Source organism: Vanellus vanellus (genome assembly GCF_965231255.1).
Source record: "Vanellus vanellus genome assembly, chromosome: 26".
NCBI classification, from domain to species: Eukaryota; Metazoa; Chordata; class Aves; order Charadriiformes; family Charadriidae; genus Vanellus; species Vanellus vanellus.
This window is the reverse complement of record NC_138931.1, coordinates 3,740,108-3,761,285: the sequence shown is the minus strand read 5'-3', so window position 1 is coordinate 3,761,285 and position 21,178 is coordinate 3,740,108. Positions and strand designations below refer to the sequence as shown.

At 45.6% G+C, this 21,178-nt stretch overlaps 1 protein-coding gene across 1 annotated transcript; it reads left to right on the top strand.

Annotated features, from left to right (window-relative positions):
* Positions 1–3,519: 3,519 nt before the first annotated feature.
* On the top strand, positions 3,520–20,062 carry ADRA1A (adrenoceptor alpha 1A; the record flags this gene model as incomplete). Its single annotated transcript, XM_082495812.1, has 2 exons — positions 3,520–4,402; positions 19,551–20,062. 2 exons carry the CDS (start codon positions 3,520–3,522, stop codon positions 20,060–20,062), a joined length of 1,395 nt encoding a protein of 464 aa, XP_082351938.1.
* Between the last annotated feature and the right edge of the window lie 1,116 nt (positions 20,063–21,178).

The following is a 21,178-nucleotide window of genomic DNA, read 5'->3' as shown; positions in this document are numbered from 1 at the left end:
CCCAAGATAGGCATCTAAAAGAGGTCTGCTGAATCACCGTCTTGAAGGGTCCTCAGTAACTCAAGCTTCCCTTTATTCAATTAGGCTTCACTCTCCCCCCACAGCCTTTGTTACTGGGGAAGGACCGTGGCACAGCCCGACCCTCCCGTCACCGCAGGGGCTCAGTCTTCGCTCATGACCTCTCAGCAGCCTCCAAAACACAAGTGTTACATCGGCAGAGCGTGCAGCGCAGGTGCCAAGAAAACTGCGGAGAAACGGCAGCTGAGCCTTTAACGGCCTCTCGGTTTTGCCGTTTGCAAGGCTCTCAAAATCAGTCCGAAAATTTTCCCACCCTCCCCTTGCAAAGTTGTTGGAACAGCGTGTGAAGGGTACTGACGAGCCCGGCTCTGCATTCGGCGCTCTGCTGGGGCAACCCGAGCATCACCTCTAAACTTGCCTCAGTTCAGGAAAGATGTGAAGCCAACGAACAAACTTTCCCTCTCAAAGGTACTGCCCAGGAGGGAGGGGGAGGTGGGAGACCGTCCTGCAAGAGCAGACACATGGTTCACCTGCTTCCCTGCGGCTATAGGAATTGCTTTCCTTTGGCTGTAAAATCCTAATCTTTGTTCTGCTTCCCTCATTTCACTTTAGGACACCGTTTTTATATTCATCTGTTCATCATCAGCGACTCGGGGCGCTTTGGAAAAAAAAAAAAAAACCCAAGCAATTAAAAGAGCCATGTGAAAGGTCAACCTCACCTCAACATCATATTCTGCCCAAGGCATTACATACTTTAACCCCCCATCTCCAGTTAGCTGGGCTGCCTACCCCAGTAATTTATCCCAGCGTGAAGATTGCACGGTCAGTGTGTCTGTCTCTCCTTGTTATTTTCTTCATGCTCAGTTTGCCTGGCAGGCAATTCTCTTTTTATACCACAAGAATCACTTGTTAGCCTATAAAACAGGAGCTTGTTAGCTGGCTTCCACTTTCTGATCTCTGCAGGAACTTGTAGTTTGCATGGAGGGAAAAAAAAAAAAAAAAAAAAAGAAGATATTCTAAACACGGCTTGTCATCAGATTAAGTGCTCTTTCTTTCTGAGCAATACGGGAATGGCAGGGGATTACGGTAATGGCAAGGATACTGCCTGCTACATCAGCAGAGCAGTAAAGTTACTGCTGCTCCTTGCCAGTGTGGAGCTGAGCACTGCAACTGGGGAGGGACCCCTCGAGGGATGCTGGAGTCAAGCCCCCCACGAGCACTGGGACACAGGGAATCAGTCCCACTGTGAGCCGTCAACATACTAATGGGGAGATAAAGGGAGAAAAGCAATGGATTTTTGAGGCACAGAGTCCCATCCCTGCCTGGAGAGAGGAGCCTGCTGTGTTGTGCTGTGAATCTCCTTTCCAGATGCTCAGAGGAGCTGTGCTGCCTTCTAGAGACTAAAGAGGTGAGTGTGGACCGGGACAGGCACCAGGGGCTAGCGTACGCTCTTCCCCAAACCGTCTCTCCCCACAGGCTGAGTATGAGCTGGCTGGTTTTGAGCATGAATATCTGTCAGTCCTTTCTGCTGCATCTCCTTGACTCGCGGGGAAGTTTTGCTTCGTGTGCTTTAACGAACCAAGTTTGATCATTTCTTAATTTTGGAAAATGATTGTCCACTGTCAATCCTATAATGGCCACAGTTATAATGGTTAGAGAAGCTGATGCTACAGTCGCTTTTTATTGATGCGCTTAGTGAAAACTGTCATTTTCTTTCTTGGAGTTATTCTTCAACGTATCCGATTTCATTTCGGTGCACGGAAGCCAAATTCCCACAGGGCGATACCTGTTCATCCCCCCTCCCTCCCTGCTTGTCAACTGGGAATTTCAGGCAGGCAGAGTTTTAAATGCCTTTGCCTGCAGGAAAACTCGGGTTTGAGGTTCAGCTCCGTGACCATTGTGGCTGCTCAGTGTTTGTATAAAGTGCGAACTGAGGGACTCATCTGAGACACCCAATATTAGAACACTTACAGAGTCTTACCTTATCTCAGATTTAACAGGAGCAGTCTTAGCCGTGGCTTTTCACATGTCTAATCAATATTTCGGATGGGAGCACTATATGAACACCTCGGTGCTGTGAAAGGCTTTCCAGCCCATACTTGTGGCTTCCCCCTTCGTGCCCCCCATGTCTCTGTTCCCAGGCTTATCCTCACTTTTCCATCTGAGGTACCTTTTCTCCATATTTAGTCAGCTAAGGCTGAGCTTGGCTTCCAGATCCTCTGAAACGTTGTGTCACTCAGTAGGAAACTTGTTCCTCGCAACATCTTCCGCTTGGCAGGAATTGCTTTTTCCTATAGATTTCCGAAACGGGCAGTTTAGCCGGACTAACGAGCGGTTCAGTGGGTAAAGGAGCCGCTTAATAAAGAAATCTTAGACTAAACTCCGGACTTCTAAATCTGCTTCGCAGTTTGTAGTCCTGAATTGTGTCCCACAGGTTTCTAACTCTCCTAGAACTGGTCTCTGCAGGTGAAATGATAATTAGGATTGATTGCTATCCCTAAAGGCAAACCAACCGCTGCCGAGAGCATGGTCAGAAAATCCAGGCAACAAAATCCACGTTGGTCTTAGCTGCTGTTAAACAATACTGGGCTGAAAAAGGTTGGTTCCACTGGCTGGAGCCAGGGTGAGGAAGGCTCCCTAAAATAGCCTCCTGCTCTATTCTTATATGGGAACCATAGCAGTAAGTGAACACTGCTTTTGGAATCGTATTGTTTGTGTCTCTCTCTCCTTCAGGGGGGTGACAATCTGCAAAGAGCAGAGCAGCGTGCATCGTTGACACAGCAAACTTCACTTGCCCCTTCAGAGGGAGTCAGAAGCTGATGTAAATGAACTTTAATTCACGGTCCAGGAGCTCACGCGACAACTGCTCCACAGCACGGAGAAGCTTTGATTGACACTTCAGACCCGGAAGATGGGTCGTGGCACTTATCTCAAATGACACTGTTGAGCAGACACAGCAGCAGCCTCCACCTCGTCAGGTTTCTAAGTGAGTCGTAAGGCAGAATCGGGACTACCACAAGGCAATCAAAAGCATCAGTGATTTCATCTTGGAGGAAGCCTAAATTTGCGACCCTTTAGAATATTTATGTTACCTAAATATCAAGTCTTCCCAAAAAGGCAGAAATTATTTTAACCCGCAATTCGGATATTTCTCATCATGTAATCCTGGAAAGGAGGATGAATAACCTCCGTTTTGTGTCGCCTCACTTCTGCACCCCAAGAAAAATGCAAAAGGAGTTAAATTCGGCTTGGAAATAGCGGCTATTAACTGTGCTATAACAGTAAAAACTTGAGGAGAAAGGTAGATTTTCTAATATGTTTCTGGATCCTTCTAACTGTCCCTGGTGCTGCACTTCCAAAACGTTCTTAAAAACTCTTTTCCCCAGCAAAGCCAGGCAAGTGTTGCCTGTAGGACCTTCTAAGAATTGATCTCATCACTCTTTCTACCTGAAAAGGGAGTGAAGTACAACAGCCTCACATGAACGTTATCAGCCGCTCACCATGGCTTTCCTCCCTGGAAACTCTTCCGACTGCTCCAACTGCACCCACCCCGTGGGGCCTGTGAACATTTCAAAAGCCATTTTACTAGGTGTTATTCTTGGGGGGCTGATAGTTTTTGGGGTTTTGGGTAATATTCTGGTTATCCTCTCTGTAGCCTGCCACAGACATCTTCAGAGTGTTACCCACTACTATATAATTAACCTGGCTGTGGCTGACCTCCTCTTGACTTCCACTGTCCTGCCCTTCTCAGCTACTATGGAGATTTTGGGCTACTGGGCCTTTGGGAGGATCTTCTGCAACATCTGGGCAGCTGTCGATGTCCTTTGCTGCACTGCTTCCATTATGAGCCTCTGTATCATCTCGATAGACAGATACATCGGGGTGAGTTACCCGCTGAGATACCCAAGTATAGTGACAGAGAAGAGAGGTCTCCTGGCACTGCTCTGCGTTTGGGCGCTGTCGCTGGTGATATCCATTGGACCTCTTTTTGGCTGGAAGGAACCAGCGCCAGAAGATGAGACCATCTGTCAAATCACCGAGGAGCCCGGCTACGTGCTGTTCTCTGCTCTGGGCTCCTTCTACCTCCCCCTGACTATTATCTTGGTGATGTATTGCCGAGTGTATGTAGTGGCCAAAAGGGAAAACAAAGGTCTGACTTCCGGTCTGAAGACAGAGAGATCTCGTTCCGAACAAGTCACCCTACGGATCCACCGTAAAAATGCTCCTGAAGCGAGCGGGTCAGCATCCAACCCCAAGAGCAAGCATCATTTCTCCGTGCGTCTCCTCAAGTTCTCCAGGGAAAAGAAAGCTGCCAAGACCTTGGGAATAGTTGTGGGGTGCTTCGTTCTGTGCTGGCTTCCATTCTTTGTCGTAATGCCTCTCGGTAAGTAAAGCAAAACCCTTTACCTTTTACAGCACCTTCCCTGGAGGGAGGGCTGTGACTGTGCCCGGGTACGATAATGGTGATCAGAAAATCTCTGAGGGAATAATTTTCTATTGGAAATCTGTCAAAAATCAAAACATTCACCATCACAAAGCAGTGAACGTAAAAGATAATCTCAAATGAAACAAACCATCTCTGGTTCAAAGAGAAGCATAATGTTCTGAAAATAATGGAAAGGATTTGGTACTCTTTTTCCATACAGGAAACACTCTCTCCAAACGCGGAGTGTTATTTCTGACCAACTCCGCTACAGGAACGGTATCTTTAGGGGGGGGGTGTTTTCATATCTAAGTTTGCAGCCAGTTCTTCAGGTGATATAAATATGTAAAAGGTCAAGATATAAATGCATTCAGGGACAAAGTAGCTGTTCACAGATTTGGGGCCAGACCTCCTGGAGTGCTCAGCACCTAATACTTCCCACTATAAGGAAAAAAATCAGCTTCCTGTCAGGAATTTCGCACTGTGAGATACCATACTCCAAATGAAATGAATGTATTTTTTCAATTTGTCGCATGACCAGTCAGAAGACAGCAGTGAGGATCCTTCAAACTAATTTTATCCATCTCTGGCTTGCCTCTACTGTGGGAACCCACTGAGCCCACTGGCCCAACACTGGCTTCAACCATCACGCTGAATATGAATATTTATTCACCGGTTGTAATTCTAAAGGGGTGGAAAGTCGGGGATTTGTTCTGCTTTGCTATCACTGAAATATAAAGAACTAATTAGAATTTTAATTAAAACTTGCTCAGTCACCTCTGATGTGATTTCAGGATTTAAAAGCAGAATACTAATTCCACACCGATATCCGAGTGTGATGTATGTGGCACATCACACTGAAGTTCGCTCTGCAACTGCTGTACTAAATATTAGGTTTTGAAACATGGAACCTTAAACCTGTGCGTTGCTCAATTCAGTTGCTTTTCTTACAGAAAGGGCTTATGCTGTACAGGAAAAAAGAAGTAAGGTTGTGTGGAAGTTTTAGCTAGTAACAGAACAATGTGTACAATTAAGAAAGAACAAGCAGCCTGAAAAGAAAGATTTGTGGATTTTCTTTCTCTTTTTTTTTTTTTTTTTAAAACCTTATAAAAAGCTGTCCTTTTTCAATTAACCTCTACTGGGTTTACCAAGATTACCAGGTTGTTTCATGAGAACTTGTCGCTAATGTTGCCATGTGAAAAACCCAAAACTAGAGAATCTTTTCTGTTGGTCAATACTGGGAAGTGCTGGAGTAAGAGATGTAGATGTTTCGGGAGGAGGAGCCCTGAAAGACCTGGCTCGTACCGTCCAGGGTGTCAGCATGTTGGAATGCTGGTTGCCAAGATATCTGAAACATACCCAAAAAGGGTTTGCAAGAACACATTAAACACACTTTTCATGTGCAAACGTGGTTGCCCATACAGAGCTGTTGTTAATTAATTTGCTTTGGATTTAAGAAATTTTCTGGATTCGAGAGTGGCTCTGCATCTTACTTTGATCCCTTATAAGGAAACTTTATTGAGGTTAGTTTCCCTGTCTTTGTGGGGTTACTAAGTTATTTTTAAAGGCTATAATAAGTCTTTCAAAACCTATTTGCTATTTCTGTTTAAAGACAAAAAACTATTAAACAGACAAGATGTGCAAAATAACACGTCTTCAAAAAAAAAACAAGGAAACGCATCTTGAAGCAAACTGTCCAACCAACCTGAGACTGAGCCAGACTCACCCAGAGGTGATTGCATGTGGCACCCTACACCCGTACCATGCAGAACACACTCTAAAAGACAGTAACCACTTCCAGACCTGTTCTGCAGCCAGGTGAAGGCAGGCACAGGGAGAAGCGACCCGGCCAGGAGGTCAGACTTTGCAGATATGCAGAAACCATCGGCAGTTGTGGAGTTCACAACTGCTCACAGTTGTGGGCAACAAAAACTTTGTTGTGCAAAAGACCAGCTCTGCAGCTTTGTGGCCATGGGATAGACCTATCAATGGTCCCATCAACCATGGGCTGCTGCAGGTCACTTCAGTCATTTGCAGGAGTCAGAGCCTTCCAAAAGCAGGCTGCCCTCAACAAAGGTTGCCCATGAGATGGACATCTTTAAACTAACAACTTTAAACTGCACAAACCACTTCAGACTACTACCAGGCACTTTCCAGTCTACGCAGCAGAAGTTCCCAAAACATAAGTTTATTTTACTGTGATCTACAGCACCTTCAAGATCCCCATAACTATTAACATCAACTCTACCAGCCAAAAACCACTTTAAAACAAGAAACACCAGGCTTGTTAAAGTGTTTACAAATGGGGGTAGAAACTTTTGAGGTGTAGGTATGGGAAAGGCAAGAGGGACAGAAGGATATCAAGACGGGAATAGAGGCATGATATCCATATTGGCAGATGCTGCTGAAAATAACTGGAGAAACAACTTGAATATCCGTGCCACGAGACAAAGTCTTAATTGAAATCAGCATGTAAAATTGTCAGTCGCAATCTGCGCAAGTAACGTCCTTCTTACCTTCTTAGACGGATGGAGTTTCATTCCAGGCAAAGGGGGTGTGCAAAGGCTTTGAGCCCAATAGTCCAATGCACCTTCCTCTCACTTGGCTTTGTTTGTGGAGTAAGCCAGGAGATCATGATCCTGTTGTGTGAAAAATACTGAGGTTACAATTTGTTTTTTCTCAGCATGCTGGAGCGCAAACCCACCCTTCACAAAACCTCTGTAAGATGAGAGTGTCAAAACAGCTGATTTCCCCTGAAGAAGTCAGGTTTTCTTTCCTGAATGCACTTCCCCCCCCCTCTTTAGAGGTGACAAGTGGATCATATCAAAGCTTTCCTGTAAAATCTTCATTCAACTCAACCTATCTTCACATTGTTTAACAAAACCTTCCAAGTCAACACTCAAAGGTGCCCCAATTAGATCCGCAGTCTGTGTATTCCCCTAATTAAATCTCAGTCCTTCCATAGGCAAGTAGCTTTCCTAGTGCAACGAGAAGCCCTTTTCCATGATATCTTAGGGAAGGCTCAGACCTTAGAAATGCAGGGTAAGAGCCAGCAATCAGCATCTAAACAGGAGCTTAAACAAAGCCAGCAGGAGCTGCGAGGTCCTTCGTCTGCGTCCGTTCGCCTCTACACACAACAGTTCATAGTGAGCTCAAATTCTGTCTCTGCTCCACAGCAGTGGAAGTCTGACAGGGTAAAGTGATTTTTATTCTGCAGACCTTCCTTTGAACTGCTATCATGCAAAGTAAACTGTAAACCCATTGCTGAATTAACTTATTGGGGGAGATCTGCACAGACTCTTCCTATAAATGTCACTGCCCAAGAGCAAGCAAGTCCAACACTTTAGCCCTAGTAATAGGTTGTAGAGAAAGGCTGATGTCCATGTACACCTACAGCTCTCTGCAATTGCTTCCCAAGCAGAAGATTTTCAGATACGTTCTCCAAACTTTCCTCATTCTACACTAAGCATCCACTTTTCTATAAGGGTAAGTATACAAGGGATATATTCAACAGAAGGGAACATTTATCTTCTGAATAGATTTCTTGCCTGTTTAGGAGCTCTAAATGCTTTCACTGACTGCCAGTTCTTTAGTACAGGCTGATGTTTGCTCCAAGCAGACTATGAGAGCAACCACATAGTCTATTATTCAGGCCTTCAGAGACGGTGGCTGGAAAGGAACTTTCCCCATCCACTCTAGGGCTATTGCTCTCACATAGTCATCTACTCCTGTTGCATCATTTTCTTAATCTCTCTTTCTCTTCTGAAACACTTAATCACCATATTCCCAGCTGCTAGCCACTTATGAGTGACTTGAGCTTCCCCATTTAACACGTCCTCATATTAATTCACATGGCAAGAATAGCTTTAAAAGCTTTTCAGTGCAGACCTTCACACTTTGGTTACAGCCACAGACTACGGCCATTGCACTCCTTTACACAAGAAGGATACACTGCTTTGCTGAAAGGAGTTAAGTTCTACGACCTAGCTAGGAGGACTAGCAGGTGACAGGGCTGCATTTTCGTTTCCTACATAAGTCAAAGTCTTCTTATCACCAAGTTTCTTTTTTTTTTCCAAGGGAGCTATAAAGTGAAACCCTACTTCTCTTCCCAAAGTTCTTAAAGATCTTGTTTGAGACATAGCCAAGGTTCTTTAAGATCTTGGGGCCAAACAAATGCCCTGAAGTAAGCAACGTCGCTTTTCAAATTAGAGCAACCCCATTCTCAGGTACCAGCAAATAGGGACTACTCGAAGCTGAGCTAGAAACCTGAGCACAGGCTCCTAGAGGAACTTGAGCATCAAGGAGCAGTAAGAGCAGGGCTGCTCCACGAGGGAGGACAACCCAGGAACAGAGGGTGACAACAGCATAGGCAGGAGCCATGCCCTCCCCAAAAGCACGCGCTCGCCGTACCTGGGCGGACGCGGGCAGAGGCGGCACCTGTAACAGGTTCAGCTGACAGTCCAGCAATCACCCAACAAGCACAAAACAACAAAACAGCCAGGAGAGAACAAGCCCGAGCTTGTCTACATCACTCAAAGAAGGTTAAGAAGAAGGGCCTGACCTTATATGCAGCCCGTAGGCCAATGGGCAGAGGCTGGGGGTAGAGGCTACAGATGAGGCTCATCTGGGCAATTAAGGCTTGTTGGGCCCTGGTGCTCTGCAGTAACAGCCTGCCATACCGCATGTCTTATTCCATTTCTGGTTTTTGTCTTCTTCTTGCAATTTCTAGAAAGGGATATAGACAAATATAGAACGAAATACTCAGAGACAGAAGAGTCCAGAAATCCAGTGCGTGCCCATAGTGATGTAACCTCAACCTCAACATCGCCTTGCAAAGTGGTGTCAGCGGAGAGATCAGACCTTTCCCTCTAGTGGGAGACACTTACCGACTGCTCTGGGAATTTTTCATTTTCAACAACATAGATGGCAGCGCTTGGAGGTTGTTTTGAAGTGAAACACACACGGAAGTGACGGAAAAAATAAAAAGATATAAAAAGATATAACAAAAATGAGATATAAAAAACTGAGATATAACAAAAATGGTCCTAAGTTGGGATTTATGGTTCATCTTAACAAAACCTTAGAAGCAAATAAACTCACAGAGCTTTGTTTGTTGTCCGCTTGCTGTGGCACACTAGCTTAAACCTATCTGGTTGTAGATGTCGAGCTCAGAAGCAGAAAGGAGAAAAAAGGGAAAGTCTGAGCCAGGATGTCACAGGGGAAAAAACAATCCAGACTGCTAAACTGGGCAAGGGAGAGGAAAGCTTTTAGCATTTGTCAATCATTCTCATGATGAAGAGAGCAGAAAAGAGGATATGCTGGAGGGTATTTATATTTGTAGTAGAGTAGTAAATTAGTCTTGTGAGCTGACACAAACACTGTCAAGGGAATCCCCTAATCCTGTCTACGTGCCTGTCTGCAGCTGGTTTCTAATTACTCTTTTGTGGTTGTTTTTTAAATGGAGCCAAAGAGAATGACTCTCTGCTTTCACTAGAGGTAAACCGGAAAAATAAAATGCATTTTTCCATCTCTGCCATTAATGCGATGTCTCGGGGCGTCACAAGGCGAGGAGTAGGAACATGCACCAACAGCTGCAGATAGGTGGATTTATCCCTGCGTTTTCCTGTGAGGTTTGCGTTTGTTGTATATATCATCACTTCTTATATGTTTTACTAAGGTGGCAGATCTAACTATGACACCTTGCTCGAGCTCCAGAGGCGTGAGTTCATACCCAGTCCACTCAGCTGTAAATGGGAGACTTATTTTTGGAAGTCAAAGGTGGCCAGACGTGACAGAAAAGCTGCAGTTGTTTGTATGTTGTTAGATACAGAAATTCATTTACCTTAATCACGCCACTACGGCATGATTGACCTGGTCTCTGTGTTGCAGCGCTGGGACAAGACAAAGGGATTTTTGGTCTATTAGGGCAGAGTATTTCCCAAAGGCTGTGCTTGAAGGACCCATCTGATTTTTGGTACCAGCGAAAAACATATCAGGTATAGCTTTATGGCCTCTTGCTCTTTTCAAGATCATCTGAGTCTCGATTCAATGTGTTCTCCTGCCGGAACATGTTCAGATCAACTCCCACAGTTTTTGGATGAGCCGCCCTGCGCTCTGCCCACTGACTGTCAAAGGAACCGGGCTGCGGACCATGTTCCTTTGTCAGTGTGAACCAGAATATGACAGAGTCGCCTCAGGGCACTAAAGCCACGGTCTCTGCTTCACCCGTATCTTATCACAGCAGGAGGTCAAATACCTGCTGCTGTCTTGAAGTTTATACTCTGCGATTCACTCTATTCCCTACTCCTGCAGACAGCGGCGTTTTAATGAGCGAAATCTCAGAGTAAGGCACAGGATCCACCAGCGTGAGATACCAAGGGCAGTTTAAAGACGGTTTCTAGGGTCTTTTGGGGGCGCAAAAAGGCAGTGTCTGTGATTCATCCGTCCCCCCTAGTTTAGGCAGCGGTACAGTGGGAACCGCCAGGGTGTGCGAGGCAGCAGCGCTCTGGGATCCCTGGGTAACGGGTTAGCTGCAGGCGACGAAGAGAAAGTCACCCATTTCCATGGATGATGCCGGAGCAACGGGTAGCGTTGTTTTATCCTGTGAAGGTGTTTACATGATGGGAGGGTAAATAAGTTTGCTGATGAGGAAAATAAGGAAGAGAAAGCAAAAGTTTTGCTGGGAAGCAGAACTGTGTAGAATTGCACCAGCCTTCCCGGGAATCACTGTCCTGGCATTTCCCCATACAGAAGGTAAATAGCTTAACTCCTTTTCATTAATCACCTCTTTTCTTCCTTAGAATTGGATAGATGGTCTCACAGCAGTAAATATAAGCACGGGATCCTCCTGTCTCTCCTACCGCTTTACTCGGAGGGCAGAGAGTAAGGCAAGCAGCCCATGCACTCCCTCGGCATCGCCATGGCTGGGTTGTGCAGATATTCGGAGAAACAAGGACCTGAACCGCCTTTCATTTCATTGTTCAGCTGATAATATAATAAAATAAAATGAATAAGAGCTGTGACAACCTAACCATCAATACAGTTTTCATATCAGAAACCGCTGACCTCCAGCCATGGAGGAAATACTCAGAGCGAGATTCCCTGCATTAGAATTTCAGTGTGTTCCCTCAGTGACAAAAAGAAAAAAAGAAATGAAGGGGAAAAAAACACCCCAAGAATAAATCCCCAACTCATTCTCTGTAGCACAGATCAGGGGGAAGAAAGGTGTTCACAGTTCCTGAGTCATGGGGCACACGTATGTGTGTCTGTTAAGCCATTGAATGGGGAGAAAATACGTCATGAAGCTAAACAGCCAAGATATTTCCTTGGCAAGTGTTGTTTGGTTGTGGTTGGTTTTTGTTGTTTTCTTTTTTTGCTAATCACAAGGTGTATTTTTCACAAACACAGACTGGAAAGGCTTTGTTGGGCTAGGTTGATAACTCAGCTACTCTGAAGCCAATGGCAAAGGTCCCACTAACATCCCCGTGGCCAACGTTTCTCCACCGTTACCGAGTCCTGAAACGTTGTGTCCCACTGACTCATAACGCGACGAAGCAGCGGAAGGCATTGGTGATATAAATAGCCATTTACGCTGAAAACGAGAGAGACAAAGCGGAGTCAGTTGCGCTATGCTTCGCGATTCACATCCGTGGCCCTCCTGCACGCACCACCTCTCAGAGAAGGCTTGTCCTCGTCTTCCAAACCTTCCTGCTTTGTGTACTCACCACTTTCAAGCCCCTGAAGTCAATGAACCGAGAATGTAATTTTTCCCTGGTTCTCAAACGTCACGGTGCAATTTAGGAGTTGTTCGTTATTGAAAGGCGATGAGTGATTCCCCCACCCAGCAAATGTCAGGATTTGTTTTCAATTTGGATACATAAAGGAGAGAGACTCAGCTTTTGCTGAAGAAGATAATTCCTGTATGGCCAACCCCAAAGCGTTCCGAAATCACGACCGACAGCCGCAGAGTGACAAACTCGTGCGACAGGGTGAGACAGACTCATCTTCTCAGACTATTCTCTGAACCACTCGCTTGGTTTTTTTTTTTTCATTTTCAAAGGAAAGCTAAGATCTTGTCGTAAGTGCATAGCTCCGAGAGCGAGGGCTTCGGGACAAATATCAAACATCTTAAAAATGTGAGCAACAAGATCCGGCATCATTCCACTGCGGTAACAGCATGGGAGCTGGAATTTCAATGACAATTAAATTGATTTGTAAAACAATGTGATTATTTGGGTTTACACGGGTAACAAAACCTCAGTTTACCTTCCCATGGTTTTTTTATCAGCTTTCTAAATCTGCAACAGCCCACAGCGAATCTGGAAATAGTTGCTTGCTGAGATGTTTGCTCTTTGCCAGAAATATCATCCATCGTAAGTGGGTACAATATGAAACAGAGCATAAATCAGGTCTGAAAAAATCCAAATAATCAGAGCACCCTTCCCAGACTGACCCATTCCTGCTGCGTGTCCTTTCCACCCCTCACCTGGCTCCGAACCCCCGCACCCTCCTGACGCCCCAGAGATCTGAATTCAGGCCCTTGTGAAGAGAAACAATCTCTCGCTCCTCCTACATCTGTTTATTATGGGTCAGGGATGTCTAGGCACAGTGCCTCTCATATTCCACCTGAATCAGCCGCAATATTCCAGGTCCTGGGATAGGCACAGCTGTAAAGGTGCGACACTTGCCCCACGCGGGCTCCTACCCTTCCTCACGCCTACAAACCGCTCTTCTGCATTTGTTGTGACATTAATTTGATTGTACAAAACCCAGAAGCGTTTCCTACTGCTCAAGGGTTCTTCGATCCCATTTCTTGTTCCCACAGAAAATACTTTCCGTATGGGAGCTGCGGGGTGAGACGTGCTGGGAGAGCACGTATGTACAGAGCCCAGATGTTGCGTGTCTGTGGCAGTACATATATATATAAAAATATATACTTTCCGGAGCGTGGTTTGTGTTCTGGCCCGAGATGCCGCATAGAATGCCAGTCTTATGGAATAAAGTTGAGCGCTAACACGGAGCTTGGGAACAGAAGATGCAACGCATTTATCAATGTTTGTAGAGCAGACGGCCCCACGAGAGAGCGAGGGTGGCCCTGGTGCAGACTTAATCTGTGCAGGGCACATGAGCACTCCTCTGTGCTCCATCCTCCAGGTCTTTAGGGCAATTGCTCTGGAATAACTGCTGCCCTCTAGCTTGACCCCTCTAGGGCAGATCCCAGGACCTCCCTGAAACCCAGACCACTCTCCCTGTTTCCAGTCCGTTGTGATTCCAGAGGCGTATTTCCTATATGCCAGAGGCAAGAGATGGTCGGGTTTTGGTTTGACTTCTGTGCAAGGTTTACCAGAGGTACTTCTCCCGATTCCCTACGACACTTCGAGCTCTGATAGCGTAACGCTAACAAACTCTGTTTGGTTCTCTGCTCACAAGGTGCACTGGCACTGCGGTCATCTTCTGAGTGGAATCTGTAACATGTGACATAAAAGGGGGAAAAAAGTAGTGAAAACCTAATGAGAGCTGCAAGATTTAGTAGCGGAGATGGATTTTAACACCGCTACGGGTCCACGGGTCAAAAAAACCCACAAGGGATTTTACGCCCATTGTGCTGACAGAAAGATTAAACAGATACCACAAGTTTCTGTAGTCTGGCAGCTTCTAAATCCCCCGGTGCTGTCCATCAGTGAAACGACGCACGACATCAGTCCTGGTTTTTAAACAACCTATAATCAAGCAGCTCTGTAACTTCTGACGAATGACAAAGTCAAATTACATCTTTGCGACTGAATTGGCACTTACTCACCAGGAGGTACACGGAAAACTTATCTCTCAGATCTGAAGAAAGTTCAAGTTGACAAACAGGAAAATAAATCATGAGGGAAGGGAATGTAATCCTGACATTTTCAGGGGTGAGTGATGAAATACTTAATGGCAAAGGATCTCAGGAGGCTAATAGTACATTTTATTTTATTTAATTTTCATACAACAAGCAATTGAATTGTGCTACTGACACTTGAGAGTCCTCAACCTTTGGAAAACAAAGCAGGAATTCAAGCATCATTTAATCAATCTACAATTCAAAGGCAGTAAAAGATCGGTTGAAGTTTTCTTTACTGTTCTTCCAGCACAGACTGCAGGGAGACAATGGAAGATGAAGCCTCTAAACTGTAATCAGTTTTGCCACTATTTACCATTTTATTCCTGACAGCATACCAGGGAAGACATTAAGGCCTGTAAAAAGGACAGAGAATTAGTTTCAAGAAAGAAAACTTTTCACTTCTCAACTGCTGCTCGCTCTCCAGCTCTCTTGGAGGATACCTGGATGGCAGCACTTTATTCATCTATGATTACACCTCGTCTGGAGTGAGAGAATTGGAAAAGCTTGCTCTGGAGAATTAGGTGCTATAATAACAATAATTCTGTTTTCTCAGTCCTGGCTGCTAGTAGGCAAGTGTCCAAACCCAAGCTGACACTAATTGGCAGTCCCCAAGTGCTCAAGGATCGACTGGACGTGGACCCTGAACTGCTCCCCCCAGTTCCACCTGGTTTGTCCGTACCGCTCCAGGGGAAACACACAGTCTTATACCGTATACCTTAAAGAAGAGAGAATTCACCACTCCACTTCGTTGTTTAATCTCATGGTTAATTACGGTCATTGTTTAAAAAAAAAACCCAAACCACAAAGCCTAGGGTTTATTTCTGCTTTGAACTCAGCTGCCTCGAGCTGCCGGGCACTGCCCAGTTCCCTGTTTCAGCACACCGAACACTTTATCACCGGGCTTAGCGGCACTGTTCGGAAATGACTCCCGTTTGCTACCAGATACATCAACCACTGATACGAATCATGACGGCAACGTCATTGAATACTGAAGGCCTGGAAGAAAAGACGATCCAAGGGCTGGAGCACCTCTCCTATGAGGACAGGCTGGGAGAGGTGGGGGGGGTCAGCCTGGAGAAGAGAAGGCTCCGGGGAGACCTCAGAGCTCCTTCCAGTGCCTAAAGGGGCTCCAGGAAAGCTGGGGAGGGATTTCTTAAAAGGGCATGTAGCGATAGGACGAGGGGTAATGGCTTCAAACTGGAAGAGGGGAGATTGAGATGAGATATGAGGAAGAAATTGTTGGCTGTGGGGGCGGTGAGCCCCCGGCGCAGGGTGCCCCGAGGAGCTGTGGCTGCCCCATCCCTGGAGGTGTTCAAGGCCGGGTTGGACGGGGCTGGGAGCAACCTGGGCTGGGGGGAGGTGTCTCTGCACAGGGCAGGGGGTGGCACTGAGTGGTCTTCAAGGTCCCTTCCAACCCAACCCATTCTGTGATTCTATGATTCTACAAAAGAATACGTTCTTAGTATGCTGTGGTGAGGGACATGGTTCCCCAGGGCTTGGAGAATATGATATTTTTCCCCTTTTGCCAGATACTCAGGTAGCCAACAGAAAAGATTAGGGCAAGTTTCTGAACTACAGAGGTAACCAGGTCTCTGCAAGAGAAGGGCATTGCTTTCTGTGACCCTTTGAATAGGACATCACGCTTTTATAGAGGCCTTAAGCAAACGCCAGCATCATCAATAGTTCCTCACAGCAGTCTGCGACATAGAGAAGGATTTTGCTTATTACACAGAGAAGATACAGGAGGTGAAATCTTTTTTTGCACCCTACACAGTAATTCAGCGGCTCAAGGTTTAGACATGCTGATCTTGACTTACGTTGCTCTGGAAGCTGAAAAAGCTGTCAGTATAAGTAAGAAGAGGGTCCAAAGTATTTCTACTTTGACTTTACATCTCGCTCTGTGACATGTTGGGTCCGTTGCCTACCAATTCCAGCCTCAGCCCTTTGAAGATGCTACTAGCAACGTTTCTTCCTATTGGCATTTGTTCTGTTTCATTCACAGGACAACACAGGGTTATAAAGAACCCTGTGGGCAGAGCTTTCGCTGGTCTAAACTTCCGAAACAACGCTGGCTAGCCTAAGCAAACACACAGCAGAGCAAAGCTGCTGTCCTAAAGCCCAAGTTGTACCCACCACTGGAAAGAAAAAGTTAAAGACAGTGTGTGATGGGGTCTACAGACAGCAAAGTTTGTGTGCTGTTAAAGCTACTTCGCTTTCTTTTCACTGTGTGTTGTTTCAAGGCAACAAGTCTCTACACTGATGAACCAAAAAAGGTTACATTAATAAATTAGCATGCAGATCCCCACCCCCAAAAAAAAGAGCAAGAGACAGACTCTGACACTGGCTATTTTCTATTTTTAACAGACTTTGGCAAGGCACTAGCATTCCATTTAGAGTGAGCCAGAAGTTGCAGCAAACAGGAATTGTTATTGTTTACCCATTTTTACACTCAGCCTCACACAGCTGATTTCCTCAGCCGGGGTTTGTTTCACCTTTTGTCTTAACGCAAAACGGGAAAGCGGTAGATATGCTGCAATTAAATGAGGAAATAAAGAAAAAATTGAGCATGATTTGAGCATTTAGAAGCCTTTCGTTATTTTTCATCTGCCAATGACTTCAGCCAGAACGTTCTTTGAGAACGTTATTTAGTTGTTTTCCACTACAGGAAAGCAGCATTAATTTCCTGAGAAAAATTGGGGGCTGTGGATGTGCCTGCTCACTCACGCTTAACTGCACAACAGCGTTTGCTTTCTTTAGCACAACATTTTCGGTCTTAAAAACTGCCCGGTGTTGAAATGGATAGTGAGACTGCTCTACCGATCTGGCTCGGAGCAACCCGGGCGCAATCACGGAGGCAGCGAGACCCGTGCGTGACGCCCTGGTTGTAACCGGGGTTGGAATCAGAGGTTCAGCTCCTCCGGTACAGAGGATGAGCTCCTGCGGCGTGTTCTGCACCGCCTTCGGGTATTCCGACCGGGTCTCGCTTCTCTGCTGCTCCGCCGCGCGCCAGAGGGGCCGGGTCGTCGGGGACCTCTCCCAGGTGGGAGAGAACCGGAGGGCGTCTCACCATGGCACACCTCCCGCTGCTCCCCCGGCACCGGCGCGTCCTCGGAGCCCATCAGCCCCGCGCAGAGGGTGGGAGCCGGTGCCACGGCAAGACGGCATTGCCTGGCGTTTCACAGCGGAGGCCGCGTTCAGCAGCGTGAGCAAGTCATTAATCACGCTGCACTATTTGTGTCTCTGGTTCAGGCAATATTTTGATACGTTCTCACACAGGCAAAAACACCCTGAGAATTCCTCTCGGGCTTTTGCTGCTTGAAAGCGTTCGCTGCACTTGCTGTAGCTTTGTTTGACAAAGATGGGGAGAAAAAGATTGAAACTGAAGTTCAGCAGCTCTCAGCATTCAATTAGAACACCCTCTGATTGCATTATTAGCTTTCCCTAAGTGAGGGGAGGACCGACGAACAGATCAATCCCTGTAAAGCTTAGGAGCTGCTTACAGACGTAGTTAAACTGTGGAGGATGACACATGTATCGATGCCTAAATAATCCGCGGTATTTCCTTCAACATGCGCACGCTTACAATTTTTCCAGGGGCAAGCAGGAAGACAAGCATTTGTCAGTGCTGGAAGTTCTGTTTATTATAAACTTGACTATAAAGTCCAAAACAAGCCAATTATGTTTTCTCAGAAACTATTTTTCTTCCTGTGCCCAAACTAATTACTGACACTTATATGATAGAACTATTTTTTTTTTTCTTTTCTTTCTTTTAAAGGCGGCAGGCAAGAAACAGCCTTTCCCCTTGACAACATATCGCAAATATTTTTCTCTTTCTCTGGTTCTAGATTCGTTTTGCAAAACTGGTTTTAGAAGAGCTGTTATCCCTTATTCCCACCCCAGCATCACACTGTGTTTAGTTTTCTGGTTCATTTACATTCAGACGATATTGTTTTTATTTCTAAGCAAAGAGAAGTACCAAATAAGAGAATTACGGGATCTTGTTACAATGGCCACTTTCCAGTGTCATTCAAGAAAAGCAACAAATTTCTAAACAATTGTCCATAAGCAGCAGCATTGACTCTTTGATATCTTAAAGATGTCTCCGTAGCTTTATAATAACACCTTTCCATGAGCAAATCTCTTAAGCATTTACTGACATCCTATTCAAATCGTCTACATTTAAAAAGTTGCTTATACAAGTTGGTAAGGAGCTCAAGTTGTAGTTAAACAAAAAGGCAAAGGCTTGGCATTAGGAAAAATGTTCCCGAGATTTTAAATCAGCAGATAACTCGTAGTTAAATCCTGCGTTACCATTTACCATCATCTGTTTTTCAAAAAGGAGAGTAGTAACGCTGTTTGATTTTCAATTCGCATGGTCTCTTGTAGTTGACTGTTGTTGTGCCAAGACAATGAGGACTAATGAACGCACAGTTTATGGCTCACAGATATGCTGAATAAGCTTCATCAAAAGATTTCAAATTTTTGTAATGTTGTCCTGCCTTCTATAGAATAAAATCTCCCATAGTACTTTCCTTGCTAAGGAGCCATCTAAGTTCATGTTCTTTCAATCGTCTCTGGGAGTAACCTTGCAAGTCTCTATCAGTATATATATCGTGGTTGCCCGTGAGATCCTCTCCTGTGTTCACTGACGTAAGAAGGAACCTTTCCTTTAACGGCTCTGAATTTTAAATGCATTTTATGGGACAGGAAAACATGGATAGTTAGGTTTTCTAAAGGTTTCAAGGGAAAATGAGCACCCAATACTTAACATTTTTAAGACTTTTTGCTGGAATGCAGTCAACTCCGTAATCCTACTTTTCACTTACTCTGACTCCTGAAATGGTGTGATTTTCTTGCCATTTGAAACCCCTTCTGATGACCTCGTAGATATGGCTGTCATTTGGCCAACTAACCTTGAATTAGAAGTCCCCGAGGAAGCCATTTTCCTCTATCACTTGATACCAGTCCTCCTTCTTGCCCGTCTGGCTGTAAATGGGAACACAATGCTTGTATAATAAAGTAGATGTCTTGAATTGATCTCTGACAGAACATCCATGTAATTGTACAATGCCATACCTTCTGAAACACTTGTTCCTGCAGGAATTGGGCTTTGAGTCATAGATTTTCCAAGAAAGAACAGAATCTTATTTATTTTTTCCAGTGTTTAAGTTTCTTTGGTTACCTGCAATTTCTCACTGCCTCTGCCTTAACAGTCTGTGTATTTTTCCATTTTAGGTTCTTTCTTTCCTGCAATCAAACCCCCGGACACACTTTTTAAAATAACATTTTGGCTTGGATATTTAAACAGCTGCATCAACCCCATAATCTATCCGTGCTCAAGTCAAGAGTTTAAGAAAGCGTTCCAAAACGTCCTGAGAGCGCAGTGCCTCCCAAGGAAGCAAGCAGCAAAGAAGCAATCCCCAAGTTTCAACCTCAACCATCCCACTAGCCAAAGCATGGAGAGCGGCAAAGGTGTGGTCCGTATCCCCGTCGGCTCGGGAGAAACCTTCTATAAGATTTCCAAGTCGGATGGGGTCTGCGAATGGAAGATATTCTCCGCTGTGCAAAGCATGCCTGCAAAAACCGCGGTTTCTAAAGACTGTACCGCCGCCAAAGTGAAAAGCAAAGGTTTCCTCCAGGAATGCTGCTGTGCAGGCACTTCACGGAACCTCGTTCATGAAAACTGTAAAGTGCCAACCATTAAAATACACACCATCTCCCTCAGCGACAACGGGGAGGACGTGTAAAGGACGGCAGGCCCCTAGCAGCACAGGCTGGCAAGCGCGCGGCTCTGCCGGCGGGACGTTGCTCGTTTTATTGGGAAGTAGAAGTAGATGCTCCAAGAGTCAAAGGGATCTGGGTGAAACGAATAGCATACTGTAAAAACAGGGTGAAAGCTTTTGAGACGGGATGTCTTTGAGTGCTGGTAGCCCGAAGGAAGCCCCTGAAAGACAGTGAATGGCTTCAGTGGATGGTGAACACCCTATGGTCTTCCGAGCGACTGACCTCTGCAAGTCATTTGCCTGACCTTTAAAGGCTTCATTTTTCACTGTATTCCCCTGTTTCAAAGTTCCTACTGCTCTGATTTAGGCGCAATGGAGGAGAAAGAGCAAACTACAAAGACCCCAGGCTGATAGCAGCTTGGATACTTTCAGACAGCACCACATTTAGACCCTTTTTGTGATTCTGCCCCCCGCCAAAAAAAAAAGCTAAACCTTGATTCAACAGCCAGGAGAGCTGAGGTTGGGAGGCTCAGGTCTTGGGACGGTGTTTACACATCTCTGCTTGCTTTTCATTACAGGACTCTGGACGAGAATGTTTTCCTACCATGTTTTGCCTCTTTTGTTCACGCCCAGGTCCTGCCATGGTGAGGTCCTGCCACGGTGAGGTCCTGCATACCTTGTTGAAGAGATCAGGCAGCTCTTCGGATGTGCATCTTCAGCTGGGCAGCCACATTGGTCCTCAGTCCTGGGCTGCGCTGGGTGGGGATTCGGTCTTCTGCAATGCCCGCAAGGCTGCTTGTCCTCAACCCGTCTGGAAAAGCAGTCGCTTCAGCTCACGGGGCATAGCAAAAACACGATCTTGGCTCTTGCCCTGCTTGGAGTCGCTCGAAGTTTCCCTTTGTGCTGTGGATTTCAAGTGAACTCCATTGCCAAGGGAAACTCAGTCCAAGTGGCTGCGCTCCACCTAGCTTCAGAGACCGACCAGAACTTTTCTTTTTTGTACAACCAACCTCCCAGATCTCCAAAACAAAACCAAATGAAAATTTGCATGCATCCTAGGCTTGTTGGGAAGGTCTCTGCCCTTTGACGCAGGTCTAATAAAATTCAAAACTAGGTAAGTCATCATCAAATAAGGCTCAA